This window comes from Meles meles, chromosome 1 (assembly GCF_922984935.1).
Source record: "Meles meles chromosome 1, mMelMel3.1 paternal haplotype, whole genome shotgun sequence".
Taxonomy (NCBI): Eukaryota; Metazoa; Chordata; class Mammalia; order Carnivora; family Mustelidae; genus Meles; species Meles meles.
The window spans coordinates 171,302,878-171,325,907 of NC_060066.1; the positions used below are offsets into that span (position 1 = coordinate 171,302,878).

The 23,030-nt window shown below is 47.5% G+C and overlaps 1 protein-coding gene across 2 annotated transcripts in view; it reads left to right on the forward strand.

The window, feature by feature from the left end:
- Positions 1 to 23,030, forward strand: part of PLPP3 (phospholipid phosphatase 3) — an 84,023-nt gene that overhangs the window by 40,778 nt on the left and 20,215 nt on the right. For both annotated transcript variants that reach the window (XM_046010203.1, XM_046010210.1), the window contains exons 2-4: positions 837 to 994; positions 15,767 to 16,047; positions 16,459 to 16,516. In XM_046010203.1, coding sequence (XP_045866159.1) covers positions 837 to 994; positions 15,767 to 16,047; positions 16,459 to 16,516 — 497 coding nt within the window. The remainder of the gene's footprint in view (positions 1 to 836; positions 995 to 15,766; positions 16,048 to 16,458; positions 16,517 to 23,030) is intronic.

Consider the following 23,030-nt stretch of genomic DNA (forward strand, 5'->3'; position numbering starts at 1 on the left):
CAGGTGATGGAATCCATTTGCCATGACCTTTAAGAGAACAGCATCTGAGCTAACAGTGATAAACCGGCAGCAGCTGCCAGGGCGGCCTGGTTCTCCCGGATGCCCTTGGGGGACTGCGGGCAGCAGGGCCCCACTCAGCTCACTTAGTCTTCTTAGTGACTCTTCAGTGGAAGAAAGAGGTTGAAAAGGGCCCCACCGAGCAGCTACTAAGTGCCAGGCACCAGGTTAGGAGTTCTGTGAGCTTCATTCTCTTTGAGTCCCCACAGCTCATTTGCGAGGAAACTGAGGCTCAGGAAGATGGAATTAGAACCAAAGGTCACATTGCTAGATGTGATGGATCTGAGATTCAAATTCAGGTTCTGTGACTCCAAGGTCTTCCCTGCTCCAAGCAGGAGAGCCCTGGGAGGAGCTTCTGCTGATCTCTCCAATGGTGACAACTAACACTCTTGGTGAATGAGACATCATTAGACTTGAGGCTCCGTTGGTCAGTATTACAAGCTGGGCTTAAATTTTAGGAGGGTGTTGTGGCACAGGGGGAAAGCTCCTGCCTGGCTCTTCCACTGCCTCCCACAGTACCCTTGGACAAGGCAAGACGGCCATGCTGTGCTCCTCTTGCGGGAGACCAGGAAGGAAAGCGCGTGCATGTACTGAACGCTCTCTGTGGCCCATACATATCGCTACAAATGCAAGGAATTATGGTCACTGTCAATGTTCTTATTTGGCGTGGTCTTTGCTGTCGGTCAGTGTTTCTTTGGCCTCCTTTCATTAATGTTTTCCCTTTCCCTCTCTCTCTCTCTTTTTTCTTCTGGTCCATATGGTGGTTCCATCTTGAGCAGCTGGCCTGCCCTTCCTCATCATTGAGACAAGCACCATCAAACCTTACCACCGAGGGTTTTACTGCAATGACGAGAGCATCAAGTATCCTCTGAAAACCAGTGAGACGATAAACGATGCTGTGCTCTGCGCTGTGGGGATCGTCATTGCCATCCTTGCGGTAAGCATCCGGGCCACTGTGCTCAACCCTGCTCACTGCCCCTGGATCCTGTTTCAGAAAATCCAAGCCAGCAGATCAAGTTGGCAGATCAAGTAGAATTTCATTTTATTAATATTACTTATTTACATTATTACTATTACTTAAAGTATTTTCAGGGGCGCCTGGGTAGCTCAGTTGGTTAAGCAGATGCCTTTGGCTCAGTCATGATTCCCAGGTCCTGGAATCGAGTCCCACATCAGGCTTCTTGCAGGACTGCCCCTCTCCCAGCTTGTGCTCTCTCTCTCTAAAAAATAAATAAAATCTTTTAAGAAAAGTATTTTCAGATACTAAATATATATGTATACATAAATATGCCAGAAGTATAATTTCTGTATGCATGTGTATACTAAAAGTATCATGAAAGTACACAAAGCCCCCTGCCCTAAAATACTTTGCCTGCATGGTCCTCACAACCATCTGGTGAAGCCTAGATACTGTTCTTTTTTTTTTTTTTTTTTTAAGACTTTATTTATTTATTTGACAGACAGAGATCACAAGTAGGCAGAGAGGCAGGCAGAGAGAGACGGGGGAAGCAGGCTCCCTGCTGAACAGAGAGCCTGATGCGGGGCTCGATCCCAGGACTCTGGGATCATGACCCAAGTTGAAGGCGGAGGCTTTAACCCACTGAGCCACCCAGACGCCCCTCTAGATACTGTTCTTATCTTTCTTCTACAAATTAAGATACTGAGGTCTGCAAGAGTCAAAATAATTTGTCCAAGTTCACTTGGAGCCGCAGAGTTAGGAATTGAACCCAGCTCTGAGCCATGACACTGAGCCCCGAGAGAGGGGGATGCCATCAGATGTCACAGGCATTTTCTGGGCTCTGTTCATACCATGCCTGTGCTGCTGTAACAGTGGTCATGCCACTGATGTTCTCTGGTATATCATTCACTTCTCACACCCAGGGATGGTAGTGGAAAAGTGAAGATAAAATGGCACTTGGAATTGAGAGACCGAGGTTCTGGACCTGGCATTCTGCTGACAAGCCATACATCCTTAAAACCAGAGATGACCATCCTGCTTCATAGTATTGCAATGAACAGTCAAAGAGGTCATGAATACTGAAATAGTTTGCAAACTCCCAATTGCAGAATAGGTTACTCAGGTGCAAGCATAAACATACAGGTCTTCTCTTAAGGCATGAAGTCCTATTGAGGATGCAGAAATGAGCCATGTACTTTGGAACCAACTCCAGAATTATTTTGAGCAACAATCACATCGTGGAAATTGGGGTATGGCCTGACTTGGAAGGTCACCACCCTGTTTTAGACGTGTCCATTTAGGGCAGGGGTGAGGAGCGTAACTGATGGTAATCTGTCTCGTAATTTATGAGTCCTGCATTTTCACAGCTGTCCATGACCCACCTCCAGAATTTTCTGCTGATCTCTGCCCTTGAACCCCAGCCACGTGGGCATAAGGGACAAGCGTCATGTCCACCAAGGTCATAAATTCTTCCTCTCAGTTCCTTGAGTCATGTTTATATTAGCCAGAACTTGGAAGCTTATCTTTGGCCTGTATTAGAAGCCAAGAAGGAAGGAAGCTAAAGTTAAGACTATTCTACATGAGTTAAGTGCTAATATCCCCATTATACAAATGGAAAACTGGAAGCTCAAAGGGGTTAAATGATATGCTCAGTGTCTATAGCAAATAAAATTGGGGGCTCAAGCCTATCCCTAGCTTTTTTCATAACTCTGTTTCCATTTTGCAGACTTGACTTCACATTGTGAGTGGCTCTCCTTTCCAAATTAATTGCCCAAGGGATAGGCAGTTGGCTACTCTTGCCTATTCTGGATCACATGCTGCTGATGGTACTGAACCACATTTCATGAAGTTTTTCTTTTGACTTCCCCACTCTGGGGGTTGGTTGTAAACTTTGAGACCCCTCTTTGTTTTTTAATAACATCGTAAACCAGGCACACAATCAACAGTTTGAAATTGGGAAAGGGGGATGGGGACTAGTAGAATTCTTTCCAACCTTTAAAATAAAAACAGTTCATTTGGCAACTCTAGAAGTTTCTTAAAGGTGGACTGAGGATCTTTGTGTTCAGAAACTGAGAGATATAAGATCTAATTTTACTATTGCTCCAAATTGACAGTGTGCGGTTGAGTTGCATGGCTTTTCGTGGAAAAGAAGTTTGTCACGACAGGCAAATAATTGTACAGTATCTTGTACTGAAGTTAGAACAGGTGTTTTTGACACTTGGAGGATCAGTTAACTGAGTGCTTCTAGGAAGCTGACTATAACCCAGGAGTGGTTAAGATAAGAATAGCACAGGGACAGGGGTGTCATGTGCCCTTTGCTCTCTCTGCATGCAGTTAACATGGACTTGCCTTGTGGGGCAGCTCCTGGGCCCAGTGCAGTGGACAGCGGCACCCTTCAGAGGCTGTGGCACCCACTGCTATGTGAACCTGGCAAGCCACTACTCTCTCCAGCCCTCGTTTTCCTCATCTGTGTTGCGTTCACTCATGGGAATGGCTGTGAGACTCAAACACCATTATTCGTGGGAACGGATCTTGTAGTGCTGGGTTAGCTGGACATGGTGCTAAAGACGCTTCTTGAAGGGCTGGGCTTCTCGCCTGGGCTTCCTTCCTCAAGCAAAACTCCTGCTCAGCAGCCCTTTCCCTGCTGTTGGCCAAGACCAGCCCCTTCTTCCTCTTGAAAGGCTAGCATTTCTGAGAAAGATCTGCTTTAAGGAGTTTAGTTTGGCTTGCTTTTCTCCTCATGTCATGTTGGTGTTTTAATTAAAGTGCTCCTTGACCTCTCAGGTTTCCTTGAAACAGGCAGTCATGTGCTGTGGACTTGGATCTAGGATGAGCAAGGGCATTGCTTCCTTATCCCATAGGATGTCAGCAAAATAGGCTTGGAGAGTGTTTTCCTATAGTTCCAAAGGGATGAGGGGGTGGGGGAGGGAAGCAGGCAAGAAAATACCACAATAATTGATGTCCTTTGTTAGGCGCTATTATGTGTCCTAGAAACGTATGAACCATGTTTAAGCATTTCACCCTTGCAGAAGCCCCAGTAGCTAGGTAATCTTCAAGGTTTCCCTTTAGCCTAGGGGTTAAAGGTATGAGCATATCTGAACTCCTGCTGTGGAATGTGTAGCAAGTGAATTAACCCCGTTGAGCTTCAGTAGGCTCATCTGTGAAATGGAGATGATGTATGTAAAGTAATTCCGTGCTTGGCATCTATAGTACACTCAATAAATGTTAACTGTTTTATTGGCAAAGGAGTAAACAGTCAAAAAGTGGTGAAGTGAGTTGGCCAAGACCTCATGTCTAATAAAAATAGAGTCAGGAAAGGAGCGCCAGCCTTGGGACCCATCCTGTCTCCCACTCTTTCCGTGTAGTTCATTCACTAAAACCCAGATCTCTTGACTCCCTCCAGTGCTCTTTGCAAGAGGGCTTGACCTCCAGATCCAGCTACGTCCGCATTTCAGCCGGAGGCGCGTGTGAGTTGTGGGCCCATCGTGAGGTCTGCTTACCTACTTACCTGCCATTAAGTACTTGAGTTCTCGTGGAAACAAGCAGAAGCAGAGACCTCAGAGGGAAAATGAGTAATTGACTTTAGTATGCTCAATTCTGGAAAACCTATATACGGCCTAAATTGAACAACAACAACAACACATTTCCCACTTTCCCATTACGACTGGTCCTAGAGCCTGGCTGGCTCCATCCCGGATCTGCTTCTGATCAGAGGGCGTGAATGACAGTCAGGGAGGGAAAGGGGGACCCAGGGCTGGAAATCTAATCATCCCACTTCTTGCTGGCCGGGCCTTCTCCTGCCGACCTCGAGTTTGTTTAAAACAACAAGAGAAACCTTGGCTGATTTGGGCGCCCTCACTCCAGTGTGAGTGTCCCCACAGCAAAGGAGTCGGGGACCAGTGTAAGACAGAACGTGATGTGGACACGCAGGTCGTCAGCAATTATAGAGAAAGCAGACACCTTTCTATGGCAGGAGATATGGAAAAGTCTAGTCGTTTTGACTGCTTTTTCAGATGTATCTCAGATTCTGGAATTATAGCATAATAGGAATTCTTTCCAAATCCACAAAGCAGTGGTTCCTATCCCTGCCTTGTAAAGGTTTAATGACTCTAGCAGCAGTGAGATTAGGGGCAAAACCAGTAAAGTATCACCCCCTACCTAGCCTCCTCTCAGTTTGCCTTACGCTACACCGTGAAAGGCATTATGAGCGAAGATTTTAATACGGAAAAATGCTCAGGATTCATTTCAAATAAACATGGGCTCTGTGCTTGCCTTGGTCAGACCCTGAAAGTGGTTTATATAGATTCTTAATATCTAGGAGTTGAAGCGTGGATGAGTCGTGGATGCCTCCCCTCCTCCCTCTGGCCATATGAATTCTACTCCTCCTCAGAGATCCTGTTGAATATGACTTCTGTAATAATATTGCTCACTAGAGAAACAGCTCAGACTTGGGCATCATCTGGTTTAGGTTCCCGTCCTAACTTTTGTGCTTATTCATTATCAGACCCCTTTGGGAAAGAACAATACCTTCCTTTTCTGTGGATTGGTGACAGTGGTTCTCCAACTCCATAGGGTTTTTCTGGAGGTCAAATCAAGTGCCATTATGCATGCCGCCAGCGAGAATCATCGCTTTCATTTCCGTAGCATCTTGCAGTTAACAAAGTGCACATTCCCTGATTTGCACCTGGTGGTGATCCTGGGAGGTGGACTGTGACAGCCAAGGCAACGGGGGATCAAGGATATTAAGTGACTTTCCCATAACTAATTAGTGGCAGGGCCAGACCAGGGGTCCTCTGATTCAAAAGCAAGGCTTTTTTTTCCTTCTCCCCACCCCCCCACCAAATAATGGCCTCACTGCTGCCTGGTAAATCCTGCCTGCCTGCCTTCCACAACTACTTCTCAAGCACCCCGAGGTAGCGGGTGCTAGGGACCTGGTGGTGCACCTCTGCCCTAGTTGCATCTCAAGCAAATAGCACCTTCTGTACTTCTGGCCCATGTGCTCTGTGTCCAGGTCTTGTCTCCCCAGCTAGATAATAGGTTCCTAGAAGGCCAAGACCAGGCTTTCCCTCTTGCCCATGGTAGGAACTAAATCCACCCCAGGCAGACATCTCTCTCTCTCCGGGAAACATTCCTTGGTTGCCTCCTCCCCCACCTTCCAAAGGTCCCAGAGATTCCCTGGGCGGGCCTCAGACTTCACAGTCACTGGGTGGAACTGTCCTGTGTGTTTACTTGTGTATTCTTCTGTTACCCTGCGAGTCACAGCAGGGACAGGCACTGGCCTGGTCTGACTTTGAATTGCTCATGCAAGCACAGACTGCGGTGCCCAAATCACAAGCGATACATTTCGGGCAGAAAATTAAAAAAAAAAAAAAAAATTAGGCCAGGAGATGTCAAAGGACCTGTGCAGCAGGGAAAAGTATCCCATCTGCTTCCCTCAAATCTTAAATATGGCCCAGGATGCCCATGGGAACATGCTCTGTAGGACGCGCAGAGTTCTCGTTGGAGAGACAAGAAGAAGAGCTTAATACCTCCAAGATTTGTTTATTCAGGATCGGGCTTCAGTGTGCCCACATCTGGATTTCATTACTTCCTCCCCACGCCCCCAGCCCCCTTTATCTGAGAGAGCACTGCCAAGAAAACAAGGTTCCCCAAGATTGCCTCCTCATTAAAGGTTAGGCGAGTTTTCAACTCTGAAAACAGTGAAGCCGGGCTGGCCCAGCAGTGCCTTGGTAGGAGACCCGGTCCCCTGGTTTACAGTCCACGACATCTGTGCAATTACCAGGACCACCCACGGAGAGTGGCCCCATGAATCCTTCCACTGTGCGGGTCCTTGATCAGATGGCTACAGAGTTCTTCTGAGACCTTCTTATCCCTGAGGGGGAATCTATTTACCATTTAACAAACACAGACGTTGGGATTAGGATTTAGTTTGTACACACACACACACACACACACACACACACACACACACCCCTCTCCAGCCTCTGGAAGATGTGAGAGCTCCAGCAGTTCTCCCTTAGGTCTGTGTAGTTCTTAGGGGTTAATGACTACTTGGAAAATGTATCCAGCATGAAAGTGGTTTTCAATTTATCCATTTCAGTTTTTAATTTTTTTATTAATGTATAATGCATTATTAGCCCCAGGGGTGTAGGTCTGTGAATCGCCAGGTTTACACATTTCACAGCACTTACTGTAGCACATACCTTCACCAATGTCCATAACCCAACTACCCTCTCCCTACACCCCTCCCTCTGGCAACCCTCAGTTTGTTTTGTGAGATTAAGAGTCTCTTATGGTTTGTCTCCCTCCTGATCCCATATTGTTTCATTTATTCCTTTCCTACCCCTCAAACCCCCCACGTTGCCTCTCAGCTTCCTCTTATCAGGGAGATCATATGATAATTGTCTTTCTCTGATTGACTTATTTCACTAAGCATAATACCCTCTAGTTCCATCTACCTTGTCACAGATGGCAAAATTTCCTTTCTTTTGATGTCTGCATAGTATTCCATTGTGTATATATACCACATCTTCTTTATCCATTCATCTGTTGGTGGACATCTAGGTTCTTTCCATAGTTTGGCTACTGTAGACATTGCTGCTATAAACATTTGGGTACACGTGCCCCTTCGGATCACTACATTTGTATCTCTAGGGTATAATTAATCCATTTTAAGTGATAGTGCTCTGGAGGTTGAGAAATCCATTCTGTGAGTCTGTACATTTGGAGATGGGGTGGGAAATCTGATAACGTTTACAAGTGATCTAATGTTGGGGCAGTGGGGGGGGGGTGTGACTAACGCCTTATCTTAAATCCTCTTCAAAAGTTAGGTGACGTAGGTGTTATTTACCCCTTTTTACAAATAAGGCAGGGTAGGAGGCTTCCGAGGTAGAGGCCACTAGTGCAAGGTTACTCTCAGTTTAGTGAATGAGGGAGCAGGAATTAAAACCCCACTCTCTCTGGCTTCAAAGCCCAGTGCTTGGACTCATATTTATTGAAGGCCTGCTTTGTGCTAGGTACTATGCAGAGTGCTCTTTATTTCATGAGCTATAAAACTGTGTCATTTTGGGGCTTGCTTGGAGAGCTCAGTGTATGGAGGAGGTCTACATGACCACTGCGCAGATGATTGCCTAAGATCCTAAGACCAACGGTGTGTGGTAGTGTTTTGTATGAAGTGGCTTTGCAGAAGGCAGTGGCCGGGTGTAGGGGGATGCTCGGTGAGATTGCCCTTAGAGCAAGGAAGCATTGTGGTAGACACATCGACCTACAGCTGGTGTTAAGACGCAGATATAAAGCTAGGAGCCGGTGGTCTAAAGGGGAAGCCAGGCAAGGAGAAGACCGACTGCACTATTACTCTCGGGGAGACTGAGGAGTTGGTCAGAGAACGTGAGGGGAGCCAGAGCACTCTCTGCTGGTGGTGGGCCCCAGAGCCAAGACAGAGGAGACCAAAGGCAGTAGATGGTGTGAGGTATAAATAAAGTGCTACTACGGGAATTCAAAGGAAGATGACTGAAGGTTATTTTCGTTGCTGAAGACTTCATCATCATTGCCACCATCATCATCATATATTGAGCACTAGTCCCACTTAATTATCACAATGACCCTGGAACTCTTGGTAGGTGTCATCCCCTTTTAACACGTAAGGGAGCAAGAATTACAGCACTCAGTCGTCCAAGACCTTGAAGTTAAAAGCCAGAACTCTAACCCCGTCTGCGAGTTGACACTAGAGCTCTACTTTGAAGGGCAGGTGGGACTTCCATCACAGAGGCTTCCAGGCTTCAGGCAGAAGGGATTGCTTCAGGGAGGAGAAGCTGAAACAATGCATTATTTTTAGGAACGGTAAGGCAAACCTGTCCAGCTGGAGAAATAGAGTATCAGGGAGTAAGTAGATAGAGATAAAGTAGAAAGAGAGCACAGCAAGATGGTGAAATGCCTTGAATGTCGAGGAGTTGTTACCTGAATTAATGGGCTGGAGACTGATGGAAGTATTTGAAGCTAGCTGTGTCAGTTTTTGCAGCTAAGGTGAGGATGAGGCCCGAACCACGGTGGGGCTGATGCAAGGGGAGGAGAGAGGAGATGGACAGGAGGCAGCTTGCAGAAGCAGGGTGACCAGACGTGGATGGCAGTGGGATAAGGAGGCCTACAGGGTCATGTCTTTACGGTTATATGGTGGTGACTCAAACAGAGATGAAGGGAAGAGCTGTGAGGTTTGGGACAGAAGTTGGAATGAGCGTGAGGTGAGACTGGGTTGGGTTGACATCCTAATGTCATCCGAGATGCTAGTTGGGAGATTTGGCAGAAGATCGGAAGAGGGCTGCGGGGATAAGGTTTAAGCTGAGACGCACGCGCGAGAGAGAGAGAAAGAGAGAGAGAGAGAGAGGTGCCCTTTGGGTGGTCATCTTCCCAGAGGTAATAATTCAAACTGTTGAAGCAGCAAAGATCATAGCAGAAAGCCAAGGAGAAAGGTATTTGAGAAATAGGAAGAAAAGCACTGTGGTACGTTATTCAGGAAGCTTAGGGAATTTGGTGTCAAAACAGAGTAAGAGATGGGCCCCAGGAGGTGGTACAGAAAACCCATCCAGGAGCCCCTTGCACAGATAGGCAGGCCTAGTCATTTGGGAGACCCATGGCTCTAAGTCCCCACCTTTGGGAAAATAATGATGCTTCATCCTTCAGAATGCCTTCTTCATAAAGTGTCTGGGCTTAGGGCAGCCACCACTGATTTTGGCCATAACTAGCTTCTGGGCCTCTCTCTGGCCTCTTTGCTGTCTATACGCTGGATTTTGGAGTTTCGTGTTACCCACAGGACCCAGAAACTCCACTGGTGGCCTTGCATAGAGCTCTGTCCTCCTTGCCTTTCCCAGTCTGCAGGGCACTGATTGATCTCTTTGCAAAACGCTGAAGACGACCAAGCGGGAGAAGAAGCGAAGATGAAATTTCTCATCAGTTCTTTCTAGTCACGAAAGGTGCTGCATCTTGTTGTACGAGATGGAGCATTCAGCTTCAGAGAAAATACAGCAGGACCCAGATACGTTTCCCTTTCTCTTGGGACTGAGAGCTCACTGTTTGCTGAATGAATGATTCTGTTCTGCACGGAAAGAAGTTCATTCATGCACACAACCAAGATGTGAAGGAACAGCTTGGCGCACTGTGGCTCACAGGGACTGAGGTGTGCAAGGGCCTGACGAGTAAGTGGCTTCACCACATGCTCCAGGAGCATCCGTCTTCCCAGAAACTCGGATCATGCTGCCTCTAGGACTTCACACAGAAAGCTGGCTTCGTGCTGTGGGACAGGGCATAGTAACTGGAGTGGGGTCCATGCTGCGCTAGCAGCCCTGCTACCGCCGAATTTCTGACCAAGGCTGATTGGCTGGCCTCTCTGGTCTCCCCTATACTCACTTTTAAAGTGGTGACAAGAATTGAGTAATTCCTAGGGTGTTGTGAAGCAGATAATGCAGCGGATGTGAAAATGCTTTGTAAGTTTTTAAAATGCTATGCAAATATTATTATTCAAGTAGATCAGAAAATAGGGACATTTGTTCTTGGAACTCAGAAGTCTCTCGAAGAGGGATTGTTGGGACACTGTCCACAAGTCTTAACTTTTCTTAGGATCATTTATAGAGAGGAATGTGACAAGTGACCTAAACAGTACTGTAGGCCTGCCCTTGCTGCCTGGGGTTTAGGCTTCTCTTCTTAGTTCCCCTGAGAAAGACATCCTATAGACACAGTGGTCGAAACGAACGTATCGGTACACGTATCTTCTGGTTCTACTCTGGAGGGGTGGTACTTCCAAACTCTTTGATTTGGAATGTTCATTTCTAAGGAGATTTTGGAAGGAGCTTAGAAAAGATATTTTCTACAAGTATGTGTTGATTTGATTTTTTATTTCCTCTTCTCTGAGGGAAAGAGAAAAAAATTAACTTTTGGAGGGTCTTCTGCTGGGGGCCATTTGGCATATCACCTGCTTGCATCCCCTGGCAATCCCACCAGGTAGATGATTTTCATCTTACTTTTATCGGTGAGGAGACCTAAGCCCAGAAAGGTGAAGGCACTTGCCTAAGGTAAGAAATGGGCTTCAGACTAAGGAGATTCTGGCTCCAAAGTCAGTGCCTCTTTGACCACTGCATGCTCTCTCTTTTCCAAAAAGTCAATGTTCTCTAAATTTCCTCTCCGGAACACTTTGATATTTATGAACATGTGGGCCATCAAGCTCTTTGACACCAGAAAGGATAGGCAGAGAGGTATGCTCTTGGAGTTGGGGACAAACTGTTACCGTTGTCAGGCAAGTTAAGATCCCTTTCTGTCCCCTCGTAGCTTAATTGCAGTGCTTTCCCACTTTATTAGTTTCCAGATTCTGTGCCAAGTGCTTTAAAAGGCAGGTAGGGGAGAACTCTCCTCTGCTGCGTGGCAGCTTGCCATCCCCCTGAATCTGTTGCTTGCTCTTTCAGAAAGGGATCAACTTCGAAGGCATTCTTCTGGGCAGTGAAATTTACATATCACAACTTTGCTGACTGAAGCAGAAATGGGGGCTCCAGGGGTTGGAGTCCTGGGTGGGGCCTAAGCCTTCATAGGGGGAGGGAAGAGCTGATTTTATGACCCAGGAATAAAAACATTGTGAGGGATGAATAAGGTCCGAAAGCAGTAAATCTGGAACTCCAACATTAGGTGTATAATGTGTCAGAGAACAATTTAAGCTTTTGCCTCTTCTGCAGAGGTGAGGTGTTTGGCCGGCTCTCCCAGTCCAAATCTCATTCAGTGGTCTTTTAAGGGTTAGGATTACAAGAAGCCAAGTCCGGCTGGTTCATAATGATGATTTATGGCCGTGTTGTCGACTCCCCGACCCTTCTGTACAAGGGGATAGAGAAAATACATAATTTGTTGCTCATTAACTGCGAGATCTGTCAGGGCTGCCCCAAAAGGCCATGTGGTCCTGGAGTCATGTGTCTGCTAAATGGCTTCAGCCGGCTCCTGTCCTTGAAAATACGCCATTGCTGTTCTGCAGTGGAAATTGTTTTTAATAACGATAGAAGTACAGCTGATGCCCAGTTTACAATGGTTTGAATTACAACTTTACAATGGTGCACAAGCAATGCACAGTCAATGGAAGCTGTACTTGATTTTTTTTTTTTTCCCATGGGCTAAGAATCTGTGGTACGGGTGCCTTCTTGTGAGGCTGGGCAGCAGCAGTGAGCCCCAGCTCGCAGCCAAGCCATGCGATCACGAGCGTAAACAGCCTTTCTGTACCCATGCCGCCCTTCTCTTTTTCACTTTCAGTGCAGTAGCCAATAAATTACACACACTGTTCTATACTTAATTGCAACACAGGCGTTGTGGTAATTGATTATGCCCAACCAAAAGCTAATGTCAATATTCTGAGCATGTTTAAAGTTGGCTAGGCGAAGCTATGATGTTTGGGCGGTGTATTCAGCCCATCTATGAGTTACACTATTTTCTACTTAGGATGAGTTTTCTCAGGATGTAACACCATCATAAGTCGAGAAAGATCTGTAACAAAACATTCCGTCCATATAGTCTGTTGTGAGTCTTTCAACTTAAGGGTCAGCATATCTGGGCTCCACTTTTGCTCTGTCACTAAGAAGCCTCAACTCCTTTAGCTAAGTGCCTGTGCCTCAGAGCCTTACCATCCTCAGCTGTACAATGGGTATAAATTCTTCACAGAGTCACAGATCAAATGAAACTGTAAAGTTTGAAAGAAATGTACAAGGGTACTGCTATTAATAGCTTAGTTATTAGGAATTTGAGATGCCATGAAATAGCTTCTTTACCCCTTTCTCCTCCCATGAGAGGTTAACTGGTTAGAGGTTAACTGGTGGTTTGCATGTGCCAGTCCCTGGCACTGAAACTGAAGTTTTAGAATGAAGGGATGTTAGAGCTGAAAGTAGCCCTTGAGCTGTAATCAAACCCTTTCTCCCTGAAGTGACGGAAGCACAAAGGTGACTTGCCTGAGATTAATCAGTAAATTCACCTACGAGTTGCTGATTGGCAGTGAAAAGCCACATGTTCTTTTTCAGCATCAAATAGGAAGTCAGGCTCAAGCCAAATCAGTTTAGAGTTTCTTAATTTGTAGCCTTGACACATCAAGGAACTCAGGAATCGTTCAAGGGCAGGGACTGTGCATGGGGCCTTGGTTCTGCACCGTGGCCATGGCGTCGTCTCTGAGGAAGTACTTTCCTGTGCTGTTGCTTATTGCCTTTGCTTGGTTGGGAAGTTAGTGGTGGAGGATGCATAGGGGAGTTGAAAGTAAATGTCATTGCAATTATGAAGGGATAAATTACGGAGTCTAGCGCCCTTATTTTGCAAATGCAGACACTGGCTTATCTCACATTCACTCAGTGAGTAGGGACTTGAACCCTGGCCACTGCCTCCTAGTTGAGTGTTCGTCTCCTTGCGTCCAAAGTCATGCGAGTGTGATTTATAAATAAAGAAGAAAGAGCATGATGGTGGCAGTGGACATCTGGAACTTGTTAGCCCGTAAGGTTACACAGGGTAAAAGTATAAACAGGTTCAAAGGGGAATTAGACCAGCAACGGTAGGAAAGATTGCTGGGTGGGGAGCTAGAACACCTGGGTCCAATCTTTCCTTGCTAGTTAATTTGGACCTCAGTTTCTTCCATGTATAATGAACCCTTTCATTTCTGACGTGCTGTGCTTCTCAGGTTTTAATCTCTGCAGCATGTTATCAAAGGCCTTTTAGTAATATTTAGAGGATATTTCCAGTTTTATAATAAAACAACCGTGAAGACTATGGTCCTTCTTCCTTTCATTCATTCATGCAACCAGTAGTCTCTGAGCACATCTGTGAGATCAGGTGCTCTGCCAGAGAATGGCTAAGCCAGTACTGTGTGCTAGAGTGGCCTTTGACCATCTCCCTCTGAATCACACTCGGTGTGATCTGGGAACCAAAGCATAGCACATAGAAATAATCAAGTATTTATAATCACAGACTTGCTGTAGAAATGTTAGCAGTGCTGGTGGCTGTTCTCACTCCCGCACCTGCTGGCTCCTGGGCCCAGCTGGCATCTTCTTTCCACCTGGCTAATCCCTCCCATCCCCCACTAGACTTGGGAGCCCCTGAGAACTTGGATCAGACCCCATGCCTTGACCCCTTCCCCAGCTGTGAAACAATAACGGGAGACTTTGGAAAGGAGTGGCCGGATACGTCTGTCTATTACTTCCCTTGCGGTTGTGCACACACACTGGGTGTCCCTGAAAGAGCAAGCGTGGCTCATCACCCTGCCCCACGAGAACCTGTAAAAGGAACTCTGTGGGGCGTTATGAGTGGACTGTTGCTGTCCCTGGACTGTGGTTGCGATCAGGAAGTGGCCGGGGCTGTGCTGTGGAGTTAAGACAAGAGCAGCAGGCCGTGTGGTTGGGCATGACCGAAGTAGGATGGTCCTCTGCTGTGTAGGCATCACAGGCGTTAGCCTTGTGGAGAATGAGCTGGAGCCCCGTTCTTAATGTCACACCAGGCAGTGCGGGTTGAGCTGCACCTTCCCTTGTCTGAGCTTCAGCCATACCTGTCTCATGGCCGTTGTCAGGATTTCATGAAATAAAGCATCTGGGAGCAATCCCTGGTGGAGACTGGGTCATCTGTGACTGGTGGCCTTTTCCCAGGGGTGAGAAGCCTCCCCGAAGTGTTAGGAGTAAACACAGTGTGATGGGGGAAGATTATGAAAGCCAAGACTCACTGGCTGTCCTGTAGAATTGAGGAGATAGGAGACAATGCCCACAGACTTGGAAATTTGCAAACACCGAAGGGCATCGTATTAAAAGTTCCTTAGTGTGTAGGCCAGTGTTCTCATCACAGCATTGTTCTAAAAAGGAAAATGAAAGAATCACTTTCTGTGACCCAGGTAATTTCCCATCCATGTTACCAGATTTAAGCCAACGACTCAGCAAGGGCATGCAGCCTCCTTTCATGGAGAAGGAAACTGAAGCTTGGAGAGGTTGTCATGACTGAGCGACACCAGGCCGGTGGCAGAGCCGGGACTCAAACCCAAGACATGGTCTTGGGCATTCACCTTCCCATAGAAACTCCTACCATGGCTCAGTGATCCCTGACTCCGAAGCCCAGTATCCTGAGATTGGCTCAGATCCTTGGATGCTCTGGCCATGCTTAACCATGTCCTTGATTGTTCATCTAATTTTTTTTTCTATATTTGGGTCTTTGTTTCTTTGTTTAGTAAAAAAAAAAATGTAACTATGATATATAATATTTATATATGTTTAATATTATATTTGTATATGTATAAATATATTTGTATATTTTTGTTGTTACAAAGATACTATATGGCCATGTGGGACTTTTTCAAAAAGGGGAAAATGACCATGTTAGCACTCCCGTGTTTCCTCCCGTGCATATTTCTGTCCATGTATTTCTCAAATAGAAAATTGAAATTTTAAAAAAATATTTTATTTATTTATTTGAAAGAGAGAAAGAGAGGGTACACACAAGGGAGGGGGAGGGGCAAAGGGAGGGGGAGAAGCAGACTCTCTGCTGAGCAGGGAGCCCAATGTGGGGCTCAGTCCCAGGACCCTGGGATCATGACCTGGGCCAAAAGCAGCTGCTTAACTGACTGAGCCACCCAGGTGTCCCGAAAATTGAGACTTTCTAGGTCATAGCCAGCAGTTATGCACAGAACATTCTCTTCTGTCGGTAAATATCCTTTACAACATCCGCTTTCATGTCAGGTCTTGATACTGCCTAACACCCCTATTGGTTTCCTTTCAGATCATCACTGGGGAGTTCTACCGCATCTACTACCTGAAGGAGAAGTCCCGGTCAACGATTCAGAATCCCTATGTGGCGGCCCTCTATAAGCAGGTGGGCTGCTTCCTCTTTGGCTGTGCCATCAGCCAGTCCTTCACAGACATTGCCAAAGTCTCCATAGGCCGCCTGCGTCCTCACTTCTTGAGCGTCTGCAACCCCGATTTCAGCCAGATCAACTGCTCCGAGGGCTACATCCAAAACTACAAATGCAGAGGGGACGACAGCAAAGTCCAGGAAGCCAGGTGAGTCGCCGCCTGCCATGGGCACGGTGTGCACGCCTCTGATGCAGACAGTTCAGAGAACACTTACTAAGGCGCCTACTGCACAAGGTGCCAAGTTCAGGGCTGGGCTTCGGTTTCAAGGGTTGTATAAGGCACAGTCCCCATTCTTAAGGAACTCGGGGTCAAATTTTTTAGATATATTAATAAGCAAATATGGTAGAACCCTGGTAAGTCCATCTATCCATCCGCTTGCTCAAGCATCCGTGGGTGCCTGCTAGGTTCTAGACAGTGTGTCCAAAGCACTACCAAGGATACAAAACCAAACAAGATAGTGCTGCTGTCAAGGTCACAGTCTAGGGAGGGAAGACAGACAGGCAAACACGTGTCAGGGTGTGAATATGGCCCCCTCATGCCCCTCTCTTGCTCTTGCAGGAAGTCCTTCTTCTCTGGCCACGCCTCCTTCTCCATGTACACTATGCTGTATTTGGTGGTAAGTACCTTCCTTCTGATTCCAGTGCAGTGCAGCGCCCCGCCCAGCTCACTTCTCTCCAGAGCAGAGAGCCCTGGGATGGTTAGGGAGAGCTGTCGTGAAATCCTCGAAAGAGGAGTTAGCTACAAAAGTGAGGTTCTGTTTTGAGCTCTGCCATGGCATCCGTAGAAGTTGTTTAACTTTCTAGATGTTTCCCATTTTTCAAATAAAATTAATACATATCATGGCTCTTTTTTTTTTTTTTTAAAGATTTTATTTATTTATTTGACAGAGAGAGATTACAAGTAGGCAGAGAGGCAAGCAGAGAGAGAGAGAGGAGGAAGCAGGCTCCCCGCCAAGCAGAGAGCCCGATGCGGGACCCGATCCCAGGACCCTGGGATCATGACCTGAGCCGAAGGCAGAGGCTTAAACCACTGAGCCACCCAGGCGCCCTATCATGGCTCTTTGATAAGGACTGTGCACCCATTTTGAAGTTAAAAGGGGACGAAGACACGTGTATCACATTTTAATGTAACAAAACTGTTTTCTGAACATCCCTTTAACTCAGTTGACCCTTCCAGGCACCCTAGGTTATAAGTAGTATTATCTCTTTTGTGGGAAAGGATTATTAAGTAAGGCTCAGAGAATTCAAGTGAACGGTCAGAATTCACACTAGCGCTGTTGCTCGCATCCAAGCTCTGTCATAAAATTCCTTGTGGTGTTTGCCATGCCAACCCTCCTCCATCCCCTGCAGAGAGAAAGGTTTTCAAAATTATCAGTATCTGGCGATGGGGAGTGATTTCACGTGTGACAGAATAATTCTGCCTCCCTGAGTACACGTGATCTTATAATAACACAGTGAGGCTTGACATGGGTATCCCTGCTGCTGGGATCCAGAGACCAAGCCCCAGGGAGGCTAAGCAGTGTGTTGGGGGGTCCCTCAGCTGGTGGTGGGGCCATGATCTGACCCCCCATGTTGCCTTTCCCATGGCCACGACTGCTCTGATTTCCTAGAGGCGCTGGGACAGTGCAGGCCGAGGGCTTGTCTCCAGCTGCTGCCCAGACAGCGGCTGGTCTGTTTCTCTTTGTGAGTTACGTGCAGTCCCCTGCCTCTCCTCTCCCCTTGAATGAGGTCCCTGTGCCAAGGCACTTCCTGCTTTCGGCCCCTTTGATGAAGAGCAAGAAGGCGCTGAGAGGTCAGACGTAGCTCAGGGGAGCATAAGCTGTTTGCAGAAAGAACGTTTTGATTTTGACTGACTTACAAAACATAATTAGGATTTGGAAAAACTAGCAGAAGGGTTTTGTTTTGTTTTGTTTTCCCTCGCCATCCTTTCCAGGCCCGGAGGCCTTCGGGCTTCCCATTACCTGCGATACAGAGCTGAAAGGTGGGCCCCAGCCTAAGAAAACCTCAGACGTGGATTTTATTTATTCACGAATCGCGCTCCCCTCCGTTCTTCATTTGTTGTTGTTGTTTTGCTTTTGCTCTGCTTTTAGAAAGCTAAGGTAGCGAAGATATTTAGTTTCCTATTTCTTCTTTTAATACTTTACTCCAGTCTGGAAACAATTTCAGTGTTTGCAAAGGTGCTTGGAGGAGTGGGTCTGTGTTCATTTTTCTCCTATTCCTTCATTTTTTTTTTTCCAAGAGAAAAATGCTGGGTAATTTTGAAACCAACCCTGTGCACTGTGTGCTCTATAGCCACTGAAAAGATAAAGGTGCTGACATGTTTCTGGTGCTTTCTGTGTGCTGGGCACTGGGGCAAGCTCACAAGATGACATTCGGTTCTCTCAGTAATTTGATGAGATGCATTTTGATTACCTCGTTCTTAGCTGGAAACCCACCAAACAACCCGAATCTTAAGAGTTTTAGTAATAAAAGTTCCATCTCCTATAAAAGGGAGAAAATGGATTTGAAGGCTTTTCTTGTTGACAGCAGGATCACAGTCTGTTGTTTTCATGGTACTGCTCATCAGAACACAAAAACAACCCCGCCAGGATCACCTTAAAGAACAGAACCTTGCCAGGTGTTCATCTGGCGCAGTTGGTTAAGTGTCTGCGTCCGGCTCAGGTCCTGATCCTGGGGTCCTGGGATCAAGACCCACATTGAGCTCCCTGCTCAGCGGGGAGCCTGCTTTCCCCCCTGCCTGCTGCTCCCCCTGCTTATGCTGTCTCTATCTCTGTGTCAAATAAATGAAATCTTTTAGGAAAAAAAAAAAAGAAAAAAATATAATTTCCCGACTCTAATTTCCATTTCAGCAACCTGCCTTTCTTCAGATCTACTTTAATGGAGGAGCTGTCCCCCACCAACCGCCTCCACTCCCCATGACCACCTCCCACCAGCTATGATTATAGCCAGAAACCTCCTCCACAGGGGTGAGGAGTGAGGGTGGATTCGGACAGAATGTTTGTTTGCATCTTTGGGGGAGGAAAAAAAATATAGTGCCTTTATGTTTCTGGAAAGAAGGAGGGGAGGGAGGCAGGGAAGAGGGAGGGAGGAAGAGCCTCCTTAGTCCTCCATCGCCCTAGTGTCTTACTACACACGCACGGACGCAGCCATGCACACACCACTACACACATTGTGACGTGTACAACTCACGGATACCCATATATACAACATATAAACCCAGGGCTCTTATTTTTAGCTCTAAGGTTATCTTGCCCTGAAACAAACCCTGAGGCTAAACTCCAAGGAGGACAGCGCTCTTTTCCAGGCCCGTTTCTACGTGATGCTACGCAGAAATCTCAACCCTCCAAATGTCTGGTGTGCAGTGCTTTCGAGAGCACCATTGCTGCGGGTCAGGGTCCGTGGGAAACGCTGCCATCCGAGCAGCCCCCCCGCCCCTCCCCCAGTGCTGCTCTGTGGAGCTTCAGGAAGTGGAGGTGGGCAGAGGAGACCCTGGCCTTCCCCAGCGCAGCTTCTCTGGGGCGTTGGGGAAAATCACCTTTGAACCAGTTGGGTGTAGCATGGATGGTGTTTGCCCTCAAGGTCTGGCAGACCCAGATGATTCCGCCACCTCCTAACTAGCTCTGGAACCGGGGTTGCTTGCTTGGCTTTCGTGCCTCATGCACTCCTCTGTCAAGTGGAGACAGTCACGTCTCTTTTGCAAGGTTGTTGCCACATTTCATCTCTCACCCTGCTTTCTCCATAAAGAGTGGAATTAGATAGTACCTACTTATTTCTCAATCTCTGTGCTTCTTTTTTTTTTTTTTTTTTAAGATTTTTATTTATTTATTTGACAGACAGAGTTTACAAGTAGGCAGAGAGGCAGGCAGAGAGAGAGAGGAGGAAGCAGGCTCCCCGCTTGAGTAGAGAGCCCGACGCGGGGCTCGATCCCAGGACCCTGAGACATGACCTAAGCTGAAGACAGAGGCTTTAACCCACTGAGCCACCCAGGCGCCCCTCAATCTCTGTGCTTCTATTTGAAAGAAGTTTGAACTACCCCCCAGCACTACAAGAAAAGATGGGAAGCCCTCAGGGACAAACCTACGCCCTTGTTACTTTGGCGTTCAATGGGGGGTGGGGGGTGGGAGGCACCAGCCACCCCTACTCCAGGCCTGTGGGCAGCAGCTGCCCTCCGAAGCCTCCCATGGCTCTGAAGGACTCTCCATGTTAGGTTTTGATTTGTAAAATGGTTAGCTTGGAAAAACCATGCCCCAAACACCAAATTATCTCTGGGCATGGAAGCTTTGAGACGAGGTTAAGGCATGTTACTGATTAATGCAGATTCTAATAAGAAAAACCCACAGCGTATATAAGCATACGTGATGCTTTTCTAACCCTGAGTCTGGCCGAAACCCCAGAGAACCACATCTGGACCAGCCCTGTGCCTCCACGATCAGGGGTCGAGGATGACTTGGCTTTCTGGATAAGATGCCAGCACCCGCGCAGGCCCCAATCTGTAGGCCTACCTGGTGTTGCTTGTGTTGTCTCAGGCCCTCTGCTACCTCCCGGGGCTACTAACATGAATCAGATCTGGGCCCAGCCCTCAAGGAGCTCAACATGGCTTCAGCACTCGGCACATCGGCCCATGTTTAGGGGGTGACTGATAGACCTAGCGGCACACGAGGGGTGGGGACATAGACATTGGTAAGTCATGGGCACAGGCCTTGGTGAGTTCAGTCTAGTCTCAGGGAGCAAGTAGATGATGACAGCAGCTTGGTACGCTATACGGGGGTGGGGATAGGGGCAGGTGTAGGTCCTTATGGAAACTTAGAGTCATGGCACCCAAGCCAGCCTGGAGTGGCAGGTGGCAGAAGCTGGGGAAGACTGCCAGTAGGGTGAAGATGGGCAGATCGGAAGAACCGCCTGCGCGCGGGTGAAGAGGAGGGCGGCGATTTGCAAGCTGCAGGTTTTCAGTTCAGTCTGGCTGTGGTAGCCGGTAGGAAGTAGGGGGTGGAGGGTGCATTGAGAGCTGAGAGGGCTTTCGGGACCAGATGCCCCAGCCCCTCCTCCTGCAGCTCCATCAGGCAGCAGGAAGCTGGTGGCGAGGCCTTTCCTTTGCCACTGTGCCTCCCTCCCTGAACGGGCGCCATACCCCCTTGCCTTCTTCAGGGTGCTGTGTCGGAAGCCTTCTCTGGCCCCTCCTGCAGTACTCCCTAACTCCCTTTGCAGCCTTATTCCCCTCTCCCCCCACCCATTTCTCAGCATCTGATGTCAATATTCATTGCTCTACCAGATAAAGTATCAGCTTCACGAGGGGGACGTTTTTGTCTCTTGATTCCCCACTGTATCCCACTGCCCCAAACAGGGTCTGACCCTTAGCGAGGTATGCAGTGAATGTTTGATGAGTGAAAGAATGAATGAATGAATGAATGACTTCATTGCCGGCCTTGGACATCCCCAAGCTGTGCTCTTTCCCACAGTTAGAACTGTGTTTATCCCCTCATCCCTGAACTGATAGCTGGGAAAGGACTTGGGTGATGTAGGAAAGGCCTTTGCCGCCTCTTTGCCGAACTGTTGACATACTGACTCTTTACTGGGGTGCCCGTGGGAACTGTTTATGTGTCAAAGGGTTTGTCGGATACCAAGGAAACAGGGAAGTGTCTGTCCTCTGACAGCCATGTTCCCTGGCCTGTGGTGGTTAGTCATTGAGGTTTTGTTCAGCATGTTTAGAATCCTGAAGCGGTGGGGTCTGGTATGCCCACGAGACATGCCCACAGATCCTGGGAGTGTCTGGTGAAACTCCTTGCAGGGACAAGATTGTGGTTTCTACAGGGAATAAACCACCATGTCAGATATAGATGTTTTCCTTTGTCTTTCCCCTGCCTATATCCATCCATCATCCATCCACCCGTCCGTCAGTCCGTTTGTCCGTCCATCCATCCGGCACTTTCTGAGCCAGACCTTGTGTGAGCACCTGGGGACACCAAATGACCTCCTGTTTGGTGTGGAAAGTCTGAAAAGTAAATAGTCTTAGAGCAGGTGGAGGGGTTCTCTGACTTGGGTGGACTGAGGCACGGGGCCCGAGGAGGGGGCTGCTCACTCCACTAGGAGGGACACTGACTGCACAGTTCACAGGTTCTCTAGTTGATAATCAGGGCAGAGATTCGAATACTCTCAGTATTAGAAAAGCTACACTTGGATTTTAGATGTGGGCCTTATAAAAGTATGTGACAGATGAATTCCAGGAGCATGTGTTTCCAGGTATGCACTATAGGCCATCCTTTAGTCCCCAACAGCCCCGTGGTCCCCTCACATTGCTTTTCTCCTTAGACAGAAGTCCAGTACAAAAAGCTAGTACTTGCTGTGCAGAGCCTGAATTTCCTCTAATTCCTCGCTAAGGAAGCCAGGTTCTGTGATTAGAGCTTGGACTTAGAAAAAGACACATCTTACTCAGTGTAAATCCTGCATCATGTCACTTGAGCAAGTGACATGGCCTTTTGGGCTTGATTTCTTCATCTGTAAAATGGGCAGAATGTGTCTACCCGATAGGATGGCCATGATAATTTCAGGGAAGTTCATGTGAAGCGTCTGGAACAATGTCTGGAACAGGGCTCAACACACTGGTTGTTTCTTTTTCTCCCCCTGATCGTGACAGGAAGCAAGAGCTGATTCCCTCCTGAAGGAGGAGAAAAGCCCGCTAAAAATTCTTCTTTTGTCCTGAAAGCTGTTGAATAGCTTCCCAGAGAGAAATTCCAGCTCTGCCCCACGTAGACAAGTCACCAGGCACATGAACCAGAGCCAAGCATGAGCCGTGGTGGAGATGAGAGAAGGGAGAAAGTTTCTCCCTGTGGGTGTCAGTGATCTGGACAGACTTCCAGGAAGAGAGCAGGCAGGGACAGAAGGAAGGACAAAAGCCTCCTTTTCGCTCTGAGTGGAGCAGTCCCCAGAGCCATGGAAATGAGGTGGGAGGACAGTATGGACCTGTTTAGCCAGTATGCAAATCATGTAATGAAACACAAATGACTTAGCAAGAACCCCGTGTGACTCACCCCACATCTGACTCTGCTGGTTCAGACCAGAGGAGCCGGCGTGAGTTCAGCCAGACCTCTCTATTGAGGTTTTGTTGGAATTCCACAGGACCCCAGTTTTGAAGCT